Source organism: Amblyraja radiata, chromosome 21 (genome assembly GCF_010909765.2).
Source record: "Amblyraja radiata isolate CabotCenter1 chromosome 21, sAmbRad1.1.pri, whole genome shotgun sequence".
Classification (NCBI taxonomy): Eukaryota; Metazoa; Chordata; class Chondrichthyes; order Rajiformes; family Rajidae; genus Amblyraja; species Amblyraja radiata.
In genome coordinates, this window is record NC_045976.1 from 34,309,086 (window position 1) to 34,332,870 (window position 23,785).

The 23,785-nt window shown below is 41.5% G+C and overlaps 1 protein-coding gene across 1 annotated transcript in view; it reads right to left on the bottom strand.

Annotated features, from left to right (window-relative positions):
• snd1 (staphylococcal nuclease and tudor domain containing 1) overlaps positions 1-23,785 on the bottom strand; it is a 778,779-nt gene that overhangs the window by 741,095 nt on the left and 13,899 nt on the right. The window contains exons 2-8 of the mRNA XM_033040015.1: positions 14,311-14,460; positions 8,331-8,451; positions 7,363-7,444; positions 5,736-5,896; positions 4,593-4,684; positions 2,320-2,478; positions 291-397 (exon numbers count right to left, since the gene is read on the bottom strand). Coding sequence (XP_032895906.1) covers positions 291-397; positions 2,320-2,478; positions 4,593-4,684; positions 5,736-5,896; positions 7,363-7,444; positions 8,331-8,451; positions 14,311-14,460 — 872 coding nt within the window. The remainder of the gene's footprint in view (positions 1-290; positions 398-2,319; positions 2,479-4,592; positions 4,685-5,735; positions 5,897-7,362; positions 7,445-8,330; positions 8,452-14,310; positions 14,461-23,785) is intronic.

Genomic DNA, 23,785 nt, shown 5'->3' on the forward strand with positions numbered 1-23,785 from the left:
ATTGGAAAATGCTTAGCCAGGCAATTTGGTCAGTACTAACAAGTTGGGCTGAAGAGCCTGCTTCTGTGGTGTATAGCTCTATAACTCTATATCCTAATTCACAAAGAATTGATCAAGTATCCAGTTTAAATACATTTGGGATTCTGATGGTACACTCAAAATTTAATCAGAGTGTTCTATAAAAGTAATTGCACTAAGCAAAAATTCTGATTTTTAACAGTTTGTCAAATACAGTCTTTTGCCTTCCACAGAATATTTTCAGATTCACAATTCACAGTCAAACAATTTACCTTTCACCAGCTCGAAGTTTTTCAGGTCCTTGGGTGTAAACTGCAATTGACCAGTCCACACAGCGAGCAAATCCTTCACGAAGCAGCAACTCTGTGATATTACCATTCTGCGGATGAAATGAAAAGAACCTGCTGTTAGTGTGTTGTTTTCTAAGATGCAAATTATGAAAAGCACTTCTTCTGGATGCACCATCCATCAGAACAGCAGGCAGTGCCTCACACTGCTACATTTGTTGCACTCTCACGAACATTTCCTTTAAACAACAAAGTCTAATGCAGTCAGAATCCGAGCACAAAGCAGAAGAGGTAACAAGAATGCACCCATTTGCGTTCTGGTTTACCTTTCAATTGAACCACAAGGTAGAAGGCATTGAAAGTCTTTATTGTTTCCCCCACCTCCAATCTGGCAGAATATCTGTTCACCCCATATTCTCCCTGCAACACCAGCATTCAGAAGCAGAATATTTTTTGTGCATCATGCTGCTTTGCCCAGCAGATGGCAGAATTGAGTAGCTTCAGCTAGTTTCGATCTTGCTGCCAAGGAGAGAGTTTCTTAAATAGTCAAATTTAGCACATCTACATTTCAATATGATGCCTCAAGGAGTGAAAGAACACATGCCTTCTGGCATGTCCTTTCCCATAATTGTACATGCAAAGAACCCCAATCTTCAGAAATGGAAATCTTGCACAATTAAATAATTCCAAAGAGACAACACAGAACTATATAAACCTAGAAACACGGGTTACTCCAATAGCCATCAATTAAACGCTAGTTAAAAAACATGACAACAGAGAGAAACCTGCAACGTACGCTATTTTTGGGTACACCAATGTCAATTTTAAAGGCAGGATATATTAACATTCATCTGTTGTAATGATTAAGTCAACAGGAGCTGAGGAAATTGAGTATTAAGGAGCAAAAGATTTTTCTACCAGCTTCATTTATGGTATAATTGTGCCTCATGGAAGACCAGCAATTAATGTTTTTCTTTATTTTTCTCCTGAATCAAGTGGCTCGAAAGGCTATTTCTGCCAGATTACCCACACTTCTGTCGATCTGATTCCCAGACAATCTGGTCTGGGCAGGAACTGCAGATTTTTACTGGGATACATGACAGGCTTTTAAATAAAACTATCATGATCACTATTGATGACATTACACCTTACTTTTAAGGTGACTTACTGAACCAAATTAAAAGTCCTGCTGTGGTGAATTTGAAATTGCATCTCTAATCATTAGGCTATATCTCAGGAATCCTTGCCCAAACTCATCACGATGCAGAAAAATATTGCCGTTCTCTATGCAGAGTTTAAAACACACCTACCGTGACATTGAAGAATCTGCAAGCTAAGCAATCTGTCCAAATAAAATACAAACTCATAAAGCTTCTTTAGACATGACTCGAGAACTCTCCAACACTCAGATTGTTACAACATACAAGAATGCTTTATGCTTCCAAGGGATTTGAAAATTAGTTCCTGGCAGCCAACAAATTGGCTTCCTTGCTACCTTATAGCGAATGCAGCACCAGAGACCCGGGTTCAATCACGATTACGGGTGCAGTCTGTACGGAGTTTATATGTTCTCCCTGTGACCTGCGTGGGTTTTCTCCGAGATCTTCGGTTTCCTCCCACATTCCAAAGACGTACGGGTTTGCAGGTTAATTGGCTTGGTAAATGTAAAAATTGTCCCTAGTGGGTGTAGGATAGTGTAAATGTGCGGGGATCGCTGGTCGGCATGGACCCGGTGGGCCGAAGGGCCTGTTTCCGTACTGTATCTCTAAACTCTAAACTAAAAAAAGATCAATAGGATTGTCAAGAGAAATATACTGTCCATCAAATTAAGATTCCTGACCTGAAAGTACTTGATTGGCAATATAGAAACTTCAACCAATTTACCTCACGTCTCACTTTCAGATCAGGCTTGGTACCCAGTTTCCATGTGGTGCTCAGCTCATCGTAGTCATGTTTCTTAGCAAAACACCAATAATGAACAGAGGTATTATTCTGTCGGCCTTACAAGACTTACCGGGTGAAGGATGGTGCCTAGAATGACCTGATTCTGCACACTCTCCAAGATGATCTGGACATCCCTCTGCAGAAGGCGTGATTCTGTAAAAAATTTTGCTTCTGCTGCAAATGGCTCTGGCGTTTCAGCCCCATCAGCTTCACGTTTGAATGATGGACACTAAAAATGAAAATGGAATAAAAAAGTTAACATGTATATATGTAACCGCAGAAAAAAGCTACAGATAACAATTCTGTGCAAGGCAATCTTAACACATCGCAGTCTTATAATGGCACCAATAACAGATTAATTAAAAAATTGATCTCTTTTTACTTCAGTGACCCAGAAAGAAATTCTGTCAAAATGGCCATAAAGGCAATTATTGGGGAAATATCAATTTCCTTTAACTTAATAGCATTCTGGTTTCTGGGATAGAAAATTGATCTCGGCAGGCAGCACTACATAATGGGCTGGCAATGCCATGAGGTGCCATTTTTAAGATTATAATATTGAGCAGATCCGTGCTCATCATTTGACTGATACTAAATATTGCAATGCAAAAGTATTTGGACTGATATTAGGAAATCACATAACCTACAACAACTTGTGCTTACACAGGGTCTTTTACATGTTATACCAGTACTAAAACAAACAATAAATATTTAAGAGAAAAAAATAAAATTTAGGATAAACAAAAACTAGATCAAAGTTTGAAAATAACGTAGGGAAATATTTTGGAGAGGAAATCTCAGAGCTTATAGTGTAGGCAGCTGACAGCAGAGCAACCAATGGTGGGGATATAAAATTAATTGATGATCAACAAGTCAGAAAGTGAAAGGGCACAGAAAATTGTGGATGCAAAGAAAGTTGATGACAAAAAGGGATCAAAAAAGTGTGATCTTGCTTGATTTAGAATCAGGACAATGCCAAACAAGAAGTGAACAAAAGACAAGAAGTGAGGTGATGATGGACAACACTTTGCAGAATCAGAAATTATAGTATGGCCATATCCATTACAGCCCAAATATGTTCTTTGGTCAATTCTGTTTCCCAGCTTTCAATCCTTTGAGGTTATCACACGTTAAATTCTCATCTATCTTACCAAGGCAGTGAAGGTTTCTGCCTCTGACCTTTCAAGTTGCTCCTAACATAACTGCCTTTTATTGAAAAATCATCATCTTCAATTCACCTCAATTCCTTCCACCACTTATCACAAGGTTATGGTCCCTAGTTATTGTCCTCTCCGTTAAGTGAAGTAGATCCTCCTTGTTCATTGTGTCAAATTTCATGTATGAATAATGTTGTGCTTTTATCATTAAAAAAGTTACACTAACATTATGACCTTTTTAAATCAAAGTTAAACATTTCCTGACCCGGTAATTAAATGTTCAATTCATCTGTATCTTTTTCCTCCCATCAGGAAGACTAGATAACTCTTCACTTTCATAAGATTGCTGCTCAATGTATACCAGCCCCCACATTCTCCTACGCCTGGATACATTTAAACAATTTCTACTCAAAAGGTCGATTTAGTTAATCAGCCAATTTCCAATACAAATAAATGCCTCAAGGTGGCTGTGGACCTGAAGGAAGGAATGCATTGCTACATGGTGAAACCAAAATGTATAAAAATGGCCTTTATTAAAATCTGACAATGTGCACTTTAACCACATGTGATTTTTTCTATTACAAATCTCAACTTGTGGAGTACAGAGGCAAATAAATAAATGATGGGTCTTTGTCCCAAACATTATGGAGGGCACTGTATTTCAAAATATAACACTCTCCTTAAACATTTTACATAAAAGTAGTGCTTAGTAATTTAACAGCATAAGATACGATGGTTTATGGGCAACCAACCATAGAACGAAAAGTCGAGTTACACTTCAGATCAATGAACACTGGTCAGAACAGCCTGGAGGTTTGACAAAAGATCACTAACCTGAAATATTAGTCACCTTTCTCACCCCCAATCACCCAACACCAAAGAGATTTTTTCCTATACAAATAATTTCTGACATAATTTTTTTTTCCAGATTTTCAGCATCCACGGTACTTTAATTTTGTCTGTCAATTTGCAGTATTATTTGCACCACAGAAGCAAATAACTCAGCAATATGACAGAAAATGAAAATGCATTGGAGCTGTGAATGGACAAATAAATGTATTGGGAAATTAGATGGATCTAGCGAGCACTTAGAACATTGGTTACATCCATCTCAGAAATGCAAGTGAAATCGCATACTAGTAAATGTAATTACGTCAAATACAACAAACATGGACAAATGTTATACCTTGACACCAGAAAGCATCACCGTCACCAGGTAGTAGTCAGGCAGCAGCAAAGCCCTCACGACACTTCCATCTCGCACATGCTCAATGACAGCTGTATGTAGGGAAAAAACATTCAGAATTAATCTGTTGAGCAAAACAGAAGGTGACGGATGTGGCAGGGAATGTCAAGGAGTCATCCAAAAATGAATAATATTAATAAATAATTCTGGACAGGCAGCAGATATTGAACAAGGAAGACAAGGAGAATAAAAGGACAAACAGCACAGCACATGATCTTTGAACAAAAACTTTACATTATGGCATAGGAACTAGTAAGGATGGCACTGGGGACCAAAATTTACAAAACATTGATCATCCCGAGGAAAGGTTGTAGTTGAAGGTGCTTGGAAAAGCTGTATTTAATCCTTTGTACTGAAACAATTTCCAAATTGATAGCCCAATGACATCAGCACAACAAACTAAAACCACTGTCAAGTTGCTGACATCAAATGCAATCTCTTCCAATGTCTCAACAGGAAAACATCCAACCTCAATCTCCGGTCCTTTCAACAGATGAAACTAACATCTTTAATCACGTCTTAATAGCTGAACTGTACTGGATGTGATTGCAGTGACCAGCAACAATGAGCACCATTGAAAGTATTTCAGAACACTTTGCCAATATTGGATCTTTGAAAATTGAGTTTATTAGTACAATATTTCTAGCTTTCCCCCCCAGAATCATTTATTTTTAAACCATGGTCAAAGATATAGTGTTATGGCAATTTGTGCAATGGAAATTTGCCCTTAAGGAATTTACCAAAACATTTCACACGCAGAATATAAATTCGCGCTTACAGAATATATGAGAGAAAATTCAAAAAGTACCCAGAAATACTGACAAAACATTGGAAATCTGAAATCAGGAAATGTTACAAAAATGTAAGACAGCATCTGTGAATCAAGAGATTTAGCGTTTCAAGTATGCAGCCTTCACCCATTCTGATGAAAGAGCATCAATTTGAATGTAAATTCTGTTCCTCCCTCCAGTGATGCTGCCTGATCAACTGAGCCTTTCCAACATTTTCTGCTTCTATATACAAACTGAAACATTCAGTATAACTTGGGACTCGAAGATAAAGACAGCAGTAAGGACAACTAACCATTAACAGGTTTCTGATGATTGGAGTCAACAAAATAGCGAGGATTATCGATGGTGTACTTAAGATCCCGAATGGTTTGAGAACCTCCTCCATCGCCCCACATTCCTTTCTTTGCAGCTCTTGCTTGATCCTCAAGTTCACAAAGTCTTGCTTGCTCAAAACTGAGAATGAAAACAATACAATTAAGGATTCTGTGGCACTGTAGACAAAATTAGATTTATAATTCCTTGACATAAAGGACAGCATACCCTCAGTTCTCCCCCAATGAACCTTTTGAACCGAAGTGATACCTGCAAGATATTTTACGGCACTTTACGGCATTTACCTGCATTTACCAGTAACACCTGCAAGATATTTTACGGCACAGGGGATCTCATTGAAACATATAAGATTGTTCAGGGTTTGGACACGCTAGAGGCAGGAAACATGTTCCCGATGTTGGGGGAGTCCAGAACCAGGGGCCACAGTTTAAGAATAAGGAGTAAGCCATTTCGAAAGGAGACGAGGAAACACAGAGTGGTGAGTCTGTGGAATTCTCTGCCTCAGAGGGCGGTGGAGGCAGGTTCTCTGGATGCTTTCAAGAGAGAGCTAGATAGGGCTCTTAAAAATAGCGGAGTCAGGGGATATGGGGAGAAGGCAGGAACGGGGTATTGATTGGGGATGATCAGCCATGATCATATTGAATGGCGGTGCTGGCTCGAAGGGCCGAATGGCCTACTCCTGCACCTATTGTCTATTGACATAGGTTGAGATCACTTACCATAGATGCATACAACACCATTGTAGACAGATGGTTCCGACCGGGTAAAGTTTATTCACAGGAGTTTACCAAGTGACAGGTACCAAAATTCTGAATATCATTATTCTTTCATACATATTATGTAAAGAATTTGGCCAAGAATCCTGACTAAAATGAATGAGGTTTCCAATCATGTGCCAGATTCAACTGGCTTAGGGTTGGGGAAGCAGATATCCTAGCATCATCACATTCTGCCATTTAACTTCCAGGCATAGTGCAGCAATAAAGCAGCATGGCTAATGAATATGCAAACAAAGATTTGCACAAATGCAGGACTTAGTAACGTAGGAACAGCTCAAATCTGGTTGTTCAACAGACTCTAATATGATTCAGCCCAATATGCTGAATGCATCATATTGGAACAAGACAGAGATCATGTTATTTCTTCATACTCTGAAAGCATACATTTACAGCCTTTGAGGTCAAATCTTCTATATTCAACTAGCTAAGAACTTAATTAGGCATCAAGGTAAGCATTTTAAATGCAGCTGACCCACTAATTCAGACCCTTGAATCGTTAGCCTCAAGATGACAGGCTAAGGGAGTGGTAAGAGAAAAGAAGTGGAGGGATTTAACAATATTCTTGTTATGGCCCTCTGCACTCAAATAACATTTTATTCAAGAAATTTCACATTCAATCGAAACCAAACCTGCAGATACTGCAAACACAAAACTACACACATTTTACAAATTGGTGGTGCTTTAAAGTTGATTAATTTGCTCTGCAGAGATTCTACTCTAATCAAATATGAAAGGTATAAACAGCATAACAATTCCTCAGTTTCATTAAATTAATCAGAACTGCTTTCTCATGTACAGTATACTCACTTAGATCCTCGAATGCCTTCTCTACGAACTGCAACCAATCCCTCAGTTAATAATGATTCTGCAATATTCTCGCCTGTTGTATCTGAATAATCAGAAAAAGAATAAATTCAGTCCATTAATTCAAATGAAAATTCACTTAGATGGTTTTATTGGCCCACATCCAGATTCCCCAGGCAACATCCAAGGAGAGTGCTACTTTTCACAGGTATACTGACAACACCAGGCTCCACTTTATCACTAAATTATCAGACTACTTACCTAATTGAGTTCTAGAAAAGATTTGAAAGACCAAACAAGTCTTAAGTACTTTGCTAAAAGCTTAACTCCCTGGTCTCCTACTCCCTGGCAATTTATAGAAACTGAGCACTCCAGTTTATGGGTACTGATGTGTGGGGAGTGGATGCGAAAGTGGAATAACATACAACTGGCGTGAATGGGTGATTGATGGTCAGTGTGGATACAGTGGGCTAAAGGGACTGTTTCCATGCTGTATCTCCACGCTAAACTAAAAATTCCTTTGAAGATCAGGAATTTTTGGAATTCTTTACCGCTACGAAAATGGATGAAGTTCTCAACAAACAGAAGAGTTATGTGGAATAGCTAAGAAAGTAAAATTGAGATCAAGATCAGATATGATCTCAGACACAAAATGCTGGAGTAACTCAGCGGGACAGGCAGCATCTCTGGAGAGAAGGAATGAATTTATTGAGTGGCAGAGCAGGGTCAAAGGGATGGGTGTACAATCAACTCCTGCTGTAATTTCTCATATTTGTACATGATTCCTAAACTCCTGACTACAATAAATATTTACATTTAACGCAAAAGGTATCATTTTTTACGATATCACAAGGTTTGAGGATATTTTAACCAGATTTTTTCCATGCAATGTTCAGTTGCCATAATGGAAATTAGACTATTCATCAATGTACATTCAATGACAGCAATTTATTAGAAGAATAATCATTAACCTTTCCCAAGGTAAACCACTCCATATTCACGACCTTGGGGAGTCTTGTACTCCACTGTGAAACACACCTCTTTTCCAATCAGTTTCTTTCTGAGAAACTCTCGAGCTGGCCAAGCCCAAGGCTGTTTTAAAAAACAAAACAAGAATGGATGTTAGTAAGAGACGGAAGAATAAAAAAGTCTTCAAATCACGTATGTACACACACACACACACACACACACACAATTCTGAAGAAGGTTTAATGATCTGATCCTAATGAACTAGCCCCACATTAAATCATAGCAGCATACCAATGGGCAATGCAGCTTGGTAGTCAATAAACAGCATTATTCACATGGTGGCATTTTCAACTAAAAACAAATCCCCCAGTTCACATTCTCCACCTGTGGTTTATATCAAATGCTCAAGATCCTCTTTAAATAGCCAGTGAGGAACAAGAGCACTCGACCCGCGTTCTTCACTTCCAATAATGAGCTTAATGCTATAATGTAAACTTTTTTTCTGAACTCCAAAACTCCTAATATATTTGGTATACAAGAAGACAACCAAGATGTTATAAAAAGCATGGCACAAAGGGAAATTTTGCTTTGAAAGCAATGAAGTATTGACACAGCTTAAAATTATCACCCAAGATCACTATCTCCTCGAAGAAACAATATGCACAGGCTGCATTCCTGAGTCACGGGAAGTGTAGGTGGAGTCGAACAGGGGAAAAGTGGAAAACACAAAGATAGAAGCAAACTATAATGAAATCTGTAATCCTTAAAATTTTACTTGTGCATGATTCAACAACCATAACACATCAACAACCATAAATTAGACGATTCCATCAAAAATCCTACATTAAGATTTTGCAAAGGCTCAGAAAAGTTGATAAATTACAGGTTTTTCAGATAGTAGTGGGGTTGCCATGTTCAGATACAGTCAGCCTAATAAACTATATCCAGAACATAATTTTCCTATGAATAGAAGCTAGGGGGGATTGATGAAGATTGAGGGGGGATCTTATAGAAATGTACAAAATTCTTAAGGGGTTGGACAGGCTAGATGCAGGAAGATTATTCCCGATGTTGGGGAAGTCCAGAACAAGGGGTCACAGTTTAAGGATAAGGGGGAAATCTTTTAGGACTGAGATGAGAAAAACTTTTTTCACACAGAGAGTGGTGAATCTCTGAAATTCTCTGCCACAGAAGGTAGTTGAGGCCAGTTAATTGGGTATATTTAAGAGGGAGTTAGATGTGGCCCTTGTGGCTAAAGGGATCAGGGGGTATGGAGAGAAGGCAGGTACAGGATATTGAGTTGGATCATCAGCCATGATCATATTGAATGGCGGTGCAGGCTCGAAGGGCCGAATGGCCTACTCCTGCACCTAATTTCTATGTTTCTATCTATGTTTCTACATCAATTAAAGGCATAAATCCAGATCGAAGATTCATGGCAACTAAATTCTCATCAAGGTACATTATTTCTTTCAAATCGACCACCAACATTTTATACTCGGTGAAACACACCAGATAAACAAAAACATTGTGAATACAGAGGACAAAAGGTATTTGAAAGGAAAAAATAATACATGGCTTTATTTTGGAACAAACCTGCTGATTCTCTCAAAGCAATTTCGCTCCATTTGTCATTTTTATACAACCCCATCAACTTCAAAATCAAAAAACTATCTACTGTACCGAAAACCAATCCAAATCAAACTAGTTGTCAGAATTCCTCCAACTCATTCTGATTCTGTGTTTAAGTGCTCTACCATTCTCAATGTGGCACAAACTACATCAAGACTATAACGCAACATGAAAAACAAAGCTAAAACTAATTAGGCCACCAGCCAAACAGCATCATGAGATTGGTTTCTAAATTGGGAGAACTGTTCACAGACTTGTCAAGCAATAGCCTGTCACAGATGGACTTTAAATCACATCCTTCAAACAACATGCCAGACTCCATCACAATCTCTGGTTATGTCTTGTCCTGCCAGAACTATAGAACATACCCACTACAAGTGCTGTATAGTGATATGCAAATATCAAATGTGGACATGGAGATATCCTCCAAATGATGTTCCTCCATGTAGTAAACTCTTATATTGCTTTAATGGCACCATAAATACAGATCACACTGAATGGACAACTTCAATAACTTCAGTATCCATCAGTAAATGGTTTGGTGGCTCAAGTATCAGCTGCACTGGCTCGGTCTAGAAGATAATCATTGGACTGTGTCTGTAGCAGGCGATGATGTGATAAACCGACAGGATTGCATCGTCAGCATAACTTCGTGTTTTGGACAGGACAGCCTTCTTCACATCACAGACATGATCAATCGTATTGTATGGCAAAACCATTGCACTAAAATGGTACAAAGTAACAGTTTTAACAGATCAAAACTGGACATCAATGAAGCATTGCAGGCCATTGGTGGCAGCAGGGTTATACTCCACTAAAAACCATAAACCCATTGCCCAGCCTGTCCTTCAGTTACCTATTGCAATGAACTGGGTTGATCTTGGCTTTAACAATAAGCACAAGGATCCAGAGCACTTGCTGTACCTAAAAATGAGGTGTAAATCCAGCAAAACTGCAACGAAGCAAAATCTGCAATCAATAAATAGAACAAACAGATCCCACAGCCAACATGCTAGCTCAGAATTCTGCAGTACTGACATATCAAGTTATGAGTGGTGTTGCGCAATTCAGCAGTTAATGAAAGGTACCTACTTACAAACCATCCTATCACTGTTGCTTAGGCTGGTATGCAAATACCAAAGATAATATGAACCATTTCAATCATCGGATGAAGACATGTTTGCTGGTGATGCACATTTTTCAACTTCATTCAAAACTGTCCAGGAAATGAAGGAGTCCATTATGCATGCAGCAAAACTCAAGCAACATTTATGCGTGGGTTGTTATGTGAATGTAACAGTTGCACCAATTGCCAAGTCATTGCCATGTTCATGAGGTCTAGCTACCTCCACTGACATTCCATGGAATTACTATTGACCCAGTCCCACACCATCAACACCTTGGTTGCACCACCAGGGAGGTCAGGTCACCACTGACAAGATACACTTGGTGTGGCACAAATACTGTGGCTGCAAAAGGAATTCAGAGGCCGGGTACCCTATGCTGTCAACTGAAGATTCACCTCGGTGAGATGCCATTCTAAATTAGAGATATATTTCTGATCTTTCACAGCAACTGGGTTGTTGGATGAGGTGTTCCAAGATTTAGACCCAGTTGCTGTGAAGGAATACTGGAACACCCCATCCAACAACACCGTGGGATTACCTTGGCCTACACAAATGGGCACACCAGCACTTTCTCAAGACCAATTAGGATGGCTATAAATGTTACTTGCCATTAAAGCCCATATGCCAAAACAAATTCAATAAAATAAAAAAACTTTCCAAAAGACAGAATTAGTAGAGAGATTTAAATTAATCAGCAAATGAACAAGAGCAGAGATAGACTTAAATGTAACTTTATGACTTGATCTTTAAAATGCTGCTTGAAAGATTAATGGAAATAGATTCAAAGCTGGGTGGCAGTGTGAACTGTGAAGAGGATGCTATGAGGATGCAGGGTGACAGACAGGTTGGGTGAGTGGGCAGATGCAGTATAATGTTGTTAAATGTGAGGTTATCCACTTTGGTGGCAAGAACAGGAATGCAGATTATTATCTGAATTGTGTCAGGTTAGGAAAAGGGGAAGTACAATGAGACCTGGGTGTCCTTGTCCATCAGTCACTGAAAGTAAGCATGCAGGTACAGCAGGCAGTGAAGAAACCTAATGGCATGTTGGCCTTCATAACAAGAGTAGTTGAGTATAGGAGCAAGGATTTCTCCGTGGGTTGTCACCATGTCGTGGTGGAGAAGCTTGTGTGGTCCTGAGATCCTGAGAGCGATGCCGCCTGGACCTATGCTCTTGGTAAGGCGACCCATGGTGGTAAGGTCGAGGGGGAGGTCTCTGACAAAGAGCAATCTAACCAAGACCTCAACGGTGGAATAGGCGGAGGATGATGGCTGACTTTATTGGAGCGTCACAACAGCTGGGAAGGCGGATGAAGGCTGCAGCAGAAAAGGGTCCCCAGTCGTCTTGAATTCCATGCCACTGGATTCTGAGCCAGATCTGTCAAGGACCGTGTGGTGGCTGTCTGTGCACCAGTCTCCCCACGTTAAAAAAAGTCACGCACAGGCGCCCTCCATGAGAGGACAGTCATACTCGTTTCGATTGACTGCCGATGATGAGGAGCAAAGAGGTCCTTCTGCAGTTGTACAGGGCCCTGGTGAGAACACACTTGGAGTATTGTGTGCAGTTTTGGTCTCCTAATTTGGGGAAGGACATTCGTGCTGTTGAGGGAGTGCAGCATAGGTTCACGAGGTGAATTCCTGGGATGGCAGGACTGTGATATGATGAAAGAATGGAGCGACTGGGCTTGTATTCACTGTAATTTTGAAGGATGAGAGGAAATCTTATAGAAACATATAAAATTATTAAGGGATTGGGCATGCTAGATGCTGGAAACATGTACCCGATGTTGGCGAGTCCAGAACCAGGAGCCACAGTTTAAGAATAAGGGGTAGATCATTTAGAACTGAGATGAGGAAAAACATTTTCACACAGAGAGTTATGAATTTGTGGAATTATCTGCCTCAGAAAGTAGTGGAGGCCGATTCACTGTGATGCACCCAAAAGAGAGTTGGATAGAGCTCTTAGGGCTAGTGGAATGAAGGGATATGGGGAGAAGGCATGGAAACAGTGCGTGTCAGAATTGTATATACTTCTATTGTCTCCCCTCAGCCTCAGATATCCTAGAGAAAACAATACAGGTTTGATCAACCTCTTCTTCCAGCTAATACCTATAATCGAGGCAGCATTCTAGTCAACCTACACCTCCACTTCCACCCTGAGCTACACACTGTACTTGAAATGCTACCTAACCCTTTCAAGAGACAGTTAGATTAGGGCTAAAGGAATCAAGGGATGGGAGAAAAAGCAGGAACGGGGTACTGATTGTGGATGAACAGTCATGATCACATTGAATGGCAGTACTGGCTCGAAGGGCCAAATGGCCTACTCCTGCACATATTGTCTATGTATCTATGTATTAGACCCAATTAATTACTGGGCGAAAAAATGGGTCCTGGATTAACTCAGCATTTCTGAAGAACATGGATAGGTGATGTTTCGGATCGACACCATTCTTCAGACATTTCAATCTCACGGAGGGTCCCAACCCCAAAATGTCACCTATTCATGTTCTCCTGAGATGCTGCTTCACCAGCAGTTACTGCAGGACAATGGATTTTTTTTTGTAAACCAGCATCTGCAGTTCCTTGTATCTCCTGATTAAAAGGCGATTCCGACTGAGAACTCGGAAACCACCTAGAAGATGCTTTGGATATTGACAACAGAAATATATAGCTGTCTTGGATTTAAACAGTATAAGGAAAAATTGTTTCCATGTAACATAATTCTCTATAACATTAATTTTTTTTAAGAATGCAATTATCAAGTTATAGCAGAGCTTCATGTATTAAGTAAAAGCTAAATCACACAGAAAAAGACACAATGGAGGTAGAAACAGCAGCTGGGGACAACAATCACAAGAGACCGGAAGGTATGCAATTATAACAAAGCATCTGCACATCACGCAAACCAGCTGTTATGCTGCATAAAACCTTATCCTCATGGTACACTCAATTATTTTCCTCCATTTTATTAACCTCTTCCAAGGTAAATGCATTCTGCTATCCACTCAGCCCAAATTTCTCATTCTATACATTTGTATTAAATCTCTCTTTGGCCTTTTCACCAAAGGTTTCACTTCTTTAAACTGTATTTTAAAATATTTTAAAGGCTAATTCAAGTATTTGGCATGTCTCCAATCAATGAACAAAATTTTGAAAGTCCAAACGTAATCCTGGACTTGCAAAACTTGTATATATATATATATATATATTAAAAATTCACCTCATCAGGGGTTTCCTTGGATTCTGGTTGATTTGGAGCAACACGTCGTGCCAGGGCACTAGGACGAATGTTACTGAGGTTAATCTGCCGTTCTGGCGGGGGTCCTCCTCTTGGTTGGCCACGGACAATAATCGCACCACCTGACAGCGCCTGGGAAAGAGAACAAATCCAAAAATTACCTCACAATGAAGCTACCTTTGGGAATTGAAGGACAATAGTCTAGCTTTACTGGTTCAGAGAGATTGTTACTGTTGGTCATAAGGAAATTGCACTAATGTGATATAAATACCACTAACTGACAAGCGTTTTAATAATACAATTGCTGAAGCTAATGTGGATGTATTATTGAACAGGACTATGTTCAAATGGATTCAGACAGTAAACAAGGTCTGCATTAAGGCTGAACACAGTGTCAATGCTTTATACATAGATGCAGTTGGTGTGTTTGTGTTAATAAAAACAATATTTCTCTCCTCAACCTCGCTGCATGAAAAAAAATCAATGCAGTCTTACATAATGTATACACTTATTTTAAACCAACATAGGTAGATATCAATACCAATGTGGAGAACCTCACCAATAAAAGTTACAGTATCAGCTAACAAGAAATGCAAAGCACATTTTGGTAATATGCACCATACACAACGCAGAAACAGAGCAATCTGATCACTTTAGGCTTAACTCTTAATTCATTCCATTATTGCACTTTAGGATTTATTTTTGCACTACTGCAAAAGCGCCTTGAGTATTCTAGAAAGGCGCTATATAAATCCCATCCATTATTATTATTACTGCAGATTAACACAAATCTTTCCACCATTCTACCGTTTTACATTAGTTGTGTTTATTGTTATATCTATCACTATCATATATAATGTGTATATGTATTTCATGGGACCAAGGAATGAAATACTGAGGTTCTATAAGATGCTGGTCAGGCCTCATTTGGAGTGTTGTGAGCAATTTTGGGCCTCATATCTGAAGAAGGATGTGCTGGCCCGGAGAGGATCCAGAGGAGGTTTATGAGAATTATCCCAGGAATGAGTGGGTTAACATATGATGAGCTTTTGACGGCAATGGGCCTCTCTTCACTGGAGTTCAGAAGGATGCCGGGGGACCTCAATGAAACTTACCGAATAGTGAAAGGCCTGGATAGAGTGGATGTGGCGAGGTTGTTTCCACTAGTTGGAGAGTCTAGGACCAGAGGACATAGCCTCAGAATTTAAGGACATTTCCTTAGGAAGGAGATGAGGTGGAACTTCTTAAGCCAGAGGGTGGTGAATCTGTGGATTTCATTGCCATAGAAGGCTGTGAAGGTCAAGTCAATGGATATTTAAGGCAGAGATTCTTGATTAGTACGGGTGTCGGGGGGTTATGGGAAGGCAGGGGAATAGGGTTAGGAGGGAGAGATAATTCAGCCATGATTGAATGGTAGAGTGGACTAATTCTGCTCCTATCACTTATGAACTTATGAACACGAAAGTGTACATGACAATAATCTATTTTGCATCAGAACTATCAACATCCATATTCAGAAAAAATTATGCCAAATGCCACTACTTTTGCGTGGAAATGGACAAATGTTTCGAGCAACAACCAGTTATCTCGCACAAGGGAACCCAAGCGTGGGTATTTTGAGTATTTGGATACGTTTTGAAAGGGGCGAGTAGAAGTTCTATTCACCGAACAAAATTAGGAGGAAGGAGTGCCAAAAACTTAGACGAGGCAGAGCTTGTGAGTGGTATCCAAGAGGGTTTCTTGAAACAGTTTGTGAATAGTCCAACCCAAGAAAGGAAGACACTGGATCTTGTGTTGGGAACAGTCAGCCTGGCCAGATGACTGGTGCTTCAGTGCAAGAGCATTTTGGGGATAGTGATCACAACTGCATAAGATTTAAGATTGTTTTGAATAAGGGGAGAAGGCTGAACCTTGCAGGAAGATACTAAATTGAGGTAAGGCAAACTACAACGTTTTTAGGCAGAAGAATACACTGGGATAAACGAGAGAAGAGGAGAGTAGCTAATGTTTTCCCTTTTAAGAAGGGAAGTAGAGGGACTCCAGGGAATTATAGGACAATTAACCTCACGTCAGTGAAAGGAAATCTACTGAAGAGGATTTTCTGGGAAAGGGTTTACTCTCATTTGGAAGAGAATGAGTTAATTGGGGATAGTCAGCATGGCTTTGTACACGGGAAATTGTGTCTTACTAATTTGAGTTTTTTTGAGGTGACGAAGGTGATCGATGAGGGGAGGCTGGTGGATGTTGGCTGCATGGATTCTGGTAAGTCATTTGACAAAGTCCCCCATGGTAGATTGATCCAGAAGATTAGGATGCATGGGTTGAACAGTGACTTAGTAATTGGATTCAGAACTGGCTTACTGATAAAAGATAGAGGGTGTTGATGGAAGGACAATATTCAGGTTGGAATATTGTCCTTCGTTCACCACCCTGTCTTCTTCCTCAGGCTGGAGGTCTGTGACCAGTGATGGTTTGCAGGGATACTAGAGAAATGTCTGAAGAAGGGTTTCGGCCCGAAACGTTGCCCATTTCCTTCGCACCATAGATGTTGCTGCACCCGCTGAGTTTCTCCAGCATTTTTGTGTACCTTAGAGAAATGTCAGATTGGGTTTAATCTGAGCAAATGTGAGGTGTTGCATTTTGAGAAATCAAGATACAATTAATGGCTTAACACCATTGGTATACAGAGAGATCTGGGGGCTCCAAGTCCATTACTTCCTGAAAGTGTCAACACAAGTAGATATAGAGTGGTAAAAGGGGCATCTTGTATGCTTCCTTTCATAGGTCGGAGCATTGAACAGGACAAATGGAATATGATAAGACATCCTCATTTTATAGGGGAAAAAATTGAAAAGCAGTAATATTTAAACAATGGAGAGTTTGAAAGATATTGGTGATCAGGGGGATCTGGGCATGCTTTAAATCACTAAGTTAATAAGTACAGCAAGCAATTAAGAATGTGTGTGGTATGTCACCCTTTATTGCAAGAGGATCCCATTATGATTAATGTCCAGCTCCTATCATATAGGCCCATAGTGAGGCAGAAATGAAATATGTACATATCTGGTCTTCACTCAAGAAAAGATATGTTTGTGACAGAACAAGCACAGTGAGGATTTACCAGACAGATTTGAAGATAATGAGCATGTCATATGCGAGATTAATCAGACTCACAGCTCTGGAAGAACAAGTGATTTTATTGAAATATACAACATTCACACAGGGCTTGACAAGATAAATGCAGAGGTGATCTTTCCCATAGCTGGGATGTCTAGAACACAGAGTTACTGTCAAAAGAAAGAGCATACTGTTCGAAGAAGAAATTTCTTCATCTAGCAGAAACTTTGGAATTTTCTTACCAAGAGAGCCAGAGCTTTGATTGCAAGATATCTTCAAGAAAGTGATTAAAGTATCATTATGTATCAACAGAATCAAGCATTAATGCAGGAAAGTGACACCAATGTTAAAAATCAGTACTGATTTTACAAATGACAGATGGCATAAATTTAAATGTGTTCCCACCTGCTTTAAAATAATAATAATAATAATAATAATAATAAATACTTTATTGATCCCCTCAGGGAAATTCAGATGTCCAGAAGCCCCCAACCAACAAACCCAGATTCAAAACGAACGCAGACAGAAAATACATAGAATACAATGTGGACACTACCTGAGAGCAATAAATACTTAAAAAGACCAATAATTAATAATTAAAAATTAAAAATTGCAAAATGCATCCCCCTACAGCCTAGCGGTCCGAATTATAAAATCTAATGGCTGCAGGGGTGAAGGATCTCCTGAACCGCTCCGTTCTACAGGACAGGGAGAGGAGCCGGTTGTTGTTCCGAGTGCTCTTTTGACTCTCCAGAATTACATGGAGGGGATGCCCGGGGTTTTTCAGGATGACCTGCACCTTGTGCCTAATACGCCTCTCAAGCACATCCATCCCAGAGTCTACTCTCTCCTCCAGCACTGAGTTAGCTCGTTTAACCAGTTTGACGAGCTTCTTGTTGTTTTTTGCACTAATGCTGTTGCCCCAGCAGACAACAGCGTAGAAAATAATACTTGCAACCACAGTGTTGTAAAACATGTGCAGCATATCATTACACACATTGAAGGATTTGAGCCTTCTGAGAAAAAAGAGTCTGCTCTGGCCTTTTTTGTAGAGGGAGTCAAGAGTTGACAGACCAGTCCAGTTTGTTGCCAAGGTGCACTCCAAGGTATTTATATGTCTGCACCACTTCAATGTCAGCCCCTGCAGCGTTGACTGGCTGAAGGGGGAGCTTGGACCTGCCAAAGTTAACCACCATCTCTTTAGTCTTAGTTGTGTTCAGGATGAGACAGTTCTCTTCACTCCAGGCACAAATAGAACTGGTCAAGTTCCTGTATTCCTCCTCCTGCCCGTTCCTTACACATGCCACAATCGCTGTATCATCTGAATATTTCTGTACGTGGCATGTGTCAGACTTATAGTTAAAGTCTGCTGTATACAGGGTGAAGAGGAACGGGGCCAGAACCGTTCCCTGTGGGGCTCCAACATTGCACACCACTGTGCCAGACACTGTCCCCCAGCTTGACAAACTGTGGTCGACCCGTCAGGTAGTCGTATATCCAGGAGATAAATGTGGAATCCACCCCCATCTTCTTAAGCTTGTCATTCAGAATCAGGGGTTGGATGGTGTTGAACGCACTTGAGAAGTCAAAGAACATAATCCTCACACAGCCACCGGGTTTGTCCAAAAAAGTGGAATCAAGAGAACAGTGGCATGCCTCAATGACTACCGACCGATTCACTAAAGTCTGTGATGAAAGCCTTGAGAGATTGGTTATGGCGCATATCAACTGCCTTAAAATGAAACTAGATACACTACAGTTCAACACAATAGATCAATGGGGGATACAATGTGTGAGAATGAACTGCAGATGCTGGTTTAAATCGAAGGTAGACACAAAATGCTGGAATAACTCAGCGGGTGAGGCAGCATCTCAGGAGAGAAGGAATGGGCGACGTTTCAGATCGAGACCCTTCTTCATGCTGATGTCGGGGGAGGGGGTGGGACAAAGATAATGTAGGCGGAGACAGTAAGACTAGTGGGATAACTGGGAAAGGGATGGAGACAGAAAGCAAGGGCTATCTGAAGTTAGAGAAGTCAATGTTCATACCGCTAGGGTGTAAACTACCCAAGCGAAATACGAGGTGCTGTTCCTCCAATTTGCGCTGGGCCTCACTCTGACAATGGAGGAGGCCCAGGACAGAAAGGTCAGATTGGGAATGGAAGGGGACGTTGAAGTGCTGATCCACCAGGAGATCAGGTGCTGACCGGAGGTGTTCAGTGAAACGATTGCCGAGCCTGCGCTTGGTGTCGCCGATGTAGAGATGGGGGGGATACAATCTGGCTGGCTCTCCACTATGCACTGGACCACTTGGACAATAAAAACACATATGTCAGGCTGTTGTTCATTGACTACATCTCAGCATTCATAGAAACATAGAAACATAGAAATTAGGTGCAGGAGTAGGCCATTCGGCCCTTCGAGCCTGCACCGCCATTCAATATGATCATGGCTGATCATCCAACTCAGTATCCCGTACCTGCCTTCTCTCCATACCCTCTGATTCCCTTAGCCACAAGGGCCACATCTAACTCCCTCTTAAATATAGCCAATGAACTGGCCTCGACTACCCTCTGTGGCAGGGAGTTCCAGAGATTCACCACTCTCTGTGTGAAAAAAGTTCTTCTCATCTCAGTTTTAAAGGATTTCCCCCTTATCCTTAAGCTGTGACCCCATTCAACACCATCACCCCTTCCAAACTTGTTAACAAGCTCAGGAAATTAGAAACTCTGCGCGTCCCTTTCCAACTGGATTCTAAACTTCCTCCTCAAAAGACCACAATCTGTACCAATTTGCAAAAGCACTTCCTCCTCTAAAGTATCTAACCATCAGCACAGGGGCACCTCAAGGCTGTGTGCTCAGTCTCCTGCTCTACTCACTCCATACCCAGGACATTGTCGCTGGACACAGTTGCAACACCATGTTTACATTTGCCGACGACACCGCTGTTGTTAGTACAATTATGGGCAACAATTAGTCAAAGAGAAAGATCGATAGGCTGAATGAATGGTGCCAGAACAACAACAACACCTCGCAGTGCCAGTAAGAACAAGGAGCTGATTGTTGGATTTAGAAGAGGGAAGTTGAGGATCCACAAATCTTTCTTTATCAACAGATTGGCTGTGGAGAGAATCAACAACTTCAAGTTCCGGGGCGTGTATATCTCTGAGAATCTGTCCTGGGCCCAGCACATTGATGCAATCATGAAAAGAGCCCATCAAAGCCTCTATGTCTTTCGAAGATTGCAGAGATTCAGTATTGTCAATTAATACTTTTTTGAACTTCTATAGGTGTATGGTGAACACCTATAGACTGGTTGGCTGGTTGCATAAAGGCCTGGTTCAGAAACTTTATTTCAGGGCACCATAATGTTTGGGACACATGACTTCACAGGCATTTGTAATTGCTCAGGTGTGTTTAATTGCCTCCTTCATGCAGGTATAACAGAGCTCTCAGCACCGGGTCTTTCCTCCAGTCTTTCCATCACCTTTGGAAACCTTTATTGCTGTTTATCAACATGAGGAGCAAAGTTGTGCCAATGAAAGTCAAAGAAGCCATTATGAGACTGAGAAACAAGAATAAAACTGCTAGAGACATCAGCCAAACCTTAGGCTTACCAAAATCAACTGTTTGGAACATCATTAAGAAGAAAGAGAGCACTGATGAACTTACTAATCGCAAAGGGACTGGCAGGCCACGGAAGACCTCCACAGCTGATGACAGAAGAATTCTCTCTATAATAAAGAAAAATCCCCAAACACCTGTCCGACAGATCAGAAACACCCTTCAGGAGTCAGGTGTGGATTTGTCAATGACCACTGTCCGCAGAAGACTTCGTGAACAGAAATACAGAGGCTACACTGCAAGATGTAAACCACTGGTTAGCCGCAAAAATAGGATGGCCAGATTACAGTTTGCCAAAAGGGTCTTGTGGACAGATGAGACGAAGATTAACTTATATCAGAGTGATGGCAAGAGCAAAGGAACTGCCCAAGATCCAAAGCATACCACTCTGTGAAACACGGTGGTGGGGGTGTTCTGGCGTGGGCATGTATGGCTGCTGAAGGTACTGGATCACTTATCTTCATTGATGATACGACTGCTGATGGTAGTAGAATAATGAATTCTGAAGTGTGTAGACACATCCTATCTGCTCAAGTTTAAAGAAATGCCTCAAAACTCATTGGCCGGCAGTTCATTCTACAGCAAGACAATGATCCCAAACATACTGCTGAAGCAACAAAGGAGGTTTTCAAAGCTAAAAAATGGTCAATTCTTGAGTGGCCAAGTCAATCACCAGATCTGAACCCAATTGAGCATGCCTTTTATATGCTGAAGAGAAAACTGAAGGGGGCTTACCCCCAAAACAAGCACAAGTTAAAGATGGCTGCAATACAGGCCTGGCAGAACATCATCAGAGAAGACACCCAGCAACTGGTGATGTCCATGAATCGAAGACTTCAAGCAGAGGATATGCAACAAAATACTAAACATGACTGTTTTCATTTACATGACGTTGCTATGCCCCAAACATTATGGTGCCCTGAAATGGGGGAACTATGTATAAACACTGCTGTAATTTCTACATGGTGAAACCAAAATGTATAAAAATGGCCTTTATTAAAATCTGACAATGTGCACTTTAACCACATGTGATTTTTTTATATTACAAATCTCAAATTGTGGAGTACAGAGGCAAATAAATAAATGATGGGTCTTTGTTCCAAACATTATGGAGGGCACTGTATGTTATCTACGGTACAGAGGTACAGAGACAAGATGGAGTTACAGATGGAGCAGCAGGACACCAGAAGCCTGTGGCAGGGGCTACGGATTGTAACCAACTACCGGAGCACCCCTCCCTCATCCGCAAGTGCCGGCACCTCCCTAGCTGATGACCTGAACTCCTTTTACGCTTGTTTTGAGAGGGGCAACACCACCCCAGGTCTGCCGACTATCGACAATACCGCCAGCGGGCTGGCTACCGAAGCTGAAGGGAGGAATGTGCACACATTCTCGCTGTCCGAGCACGACGTGAGGAGGGCTCTGACACGGGTGAACACGAGAAAAGCTGCAGGCCCCGATGGCATCTCGGGGCGAGTACTCAAGTTCTGTGCTACGCAGCTAGCTCTAGTGCTTACTACATTATTCAACCTCTCCCTGGACAAGGCCATGGTCCCTGCCTGCTTCAAAAAATCTATCATTGTACCGGTACCTAAAAGTGCCTCCCCAGCCTGTACACACATGACTGGGAGTTAGATGTGGCCCTTGTGGCTAAGGGGGTCAGAGGGTATGGAGAGAAGGCAGGTACGGGATACTGAGTTGGATGATCAGCCATGATCATATTGAATGGCGGTGCAGGCTCGAAGGGCCGAATGGCCTACTCCTGCACCTAATTTCTATGTTTCTATGTCCGGTGGCCCTTACCTCGGTAGTCATGAAATGCTTTGAGAGGCTGGTGAAGAAACACATCTGCGCCTTCCTCCCTCGGAACATGGACCCGTTACAGTTCGCATACCGTCCGAACAGATCCACGGACGATGCGGTCTCCCAGGTCTTGCACACCGCTCTCTCCCATCTGGACAGCCAGAAGGGGGGCTACGTGAGGATGCTGTTCACAGACTACAGTTCAGCCTTCAACACGATAGTCCCCACCAGACTGGCCGGGAAGCTAATGGAATTGGGGCTCAACACCTCCCTGTGTGCCTGGGTCCTGGACTTTCTCACCGCCAGGCCCCAGGTAGTCAAGATGGGAGGGAATACATCGAAAGTCCCTCACCCTGAGCACAGGATCGCCCCAGGGTTGCGTCCCTCAGCCCCCTATTGTACTCCCTGTACACACATGACTGTGTGGCTAGGTTCAGCTCCAACTCAATAATTAAGTTTGCTGATGACACTGTGGTGGTGGGCCTGATCTCAGACAACGATGAGAAGGCCTACCAGGAGGAGGTGGCTGATCTAGCACTCTGGTGCCAGGATAACAGCCTCCTCTTGAACATCAAAAAAACTAAGGAGCTGATCATGGACTTTAGGAGGGCACATCATCCGAGGACATACACTCCATTGAGGATAAATGGGGATCCTGTGGATAGGGTGAACTGTTTTAAATATCTGGGAGTCCACATCTCCTAGGATATGACATGGGCATCACACGCCTCAGCACTCGTGAGTAAGGCAAAGCAGCGCCTTTACCACCTCAGGTAATTGAGGAAATTCAGAGTGTCTCCGAGGATCCTCCAGTGCTTCTACGCAGCGGCGGTGGAAAGCATCTTGTCCGGGAACATTACCATCTGGTTTGGGAATTGCTCTGCCAAGGACAAGAAGGCTCTGCAGAGAGTAG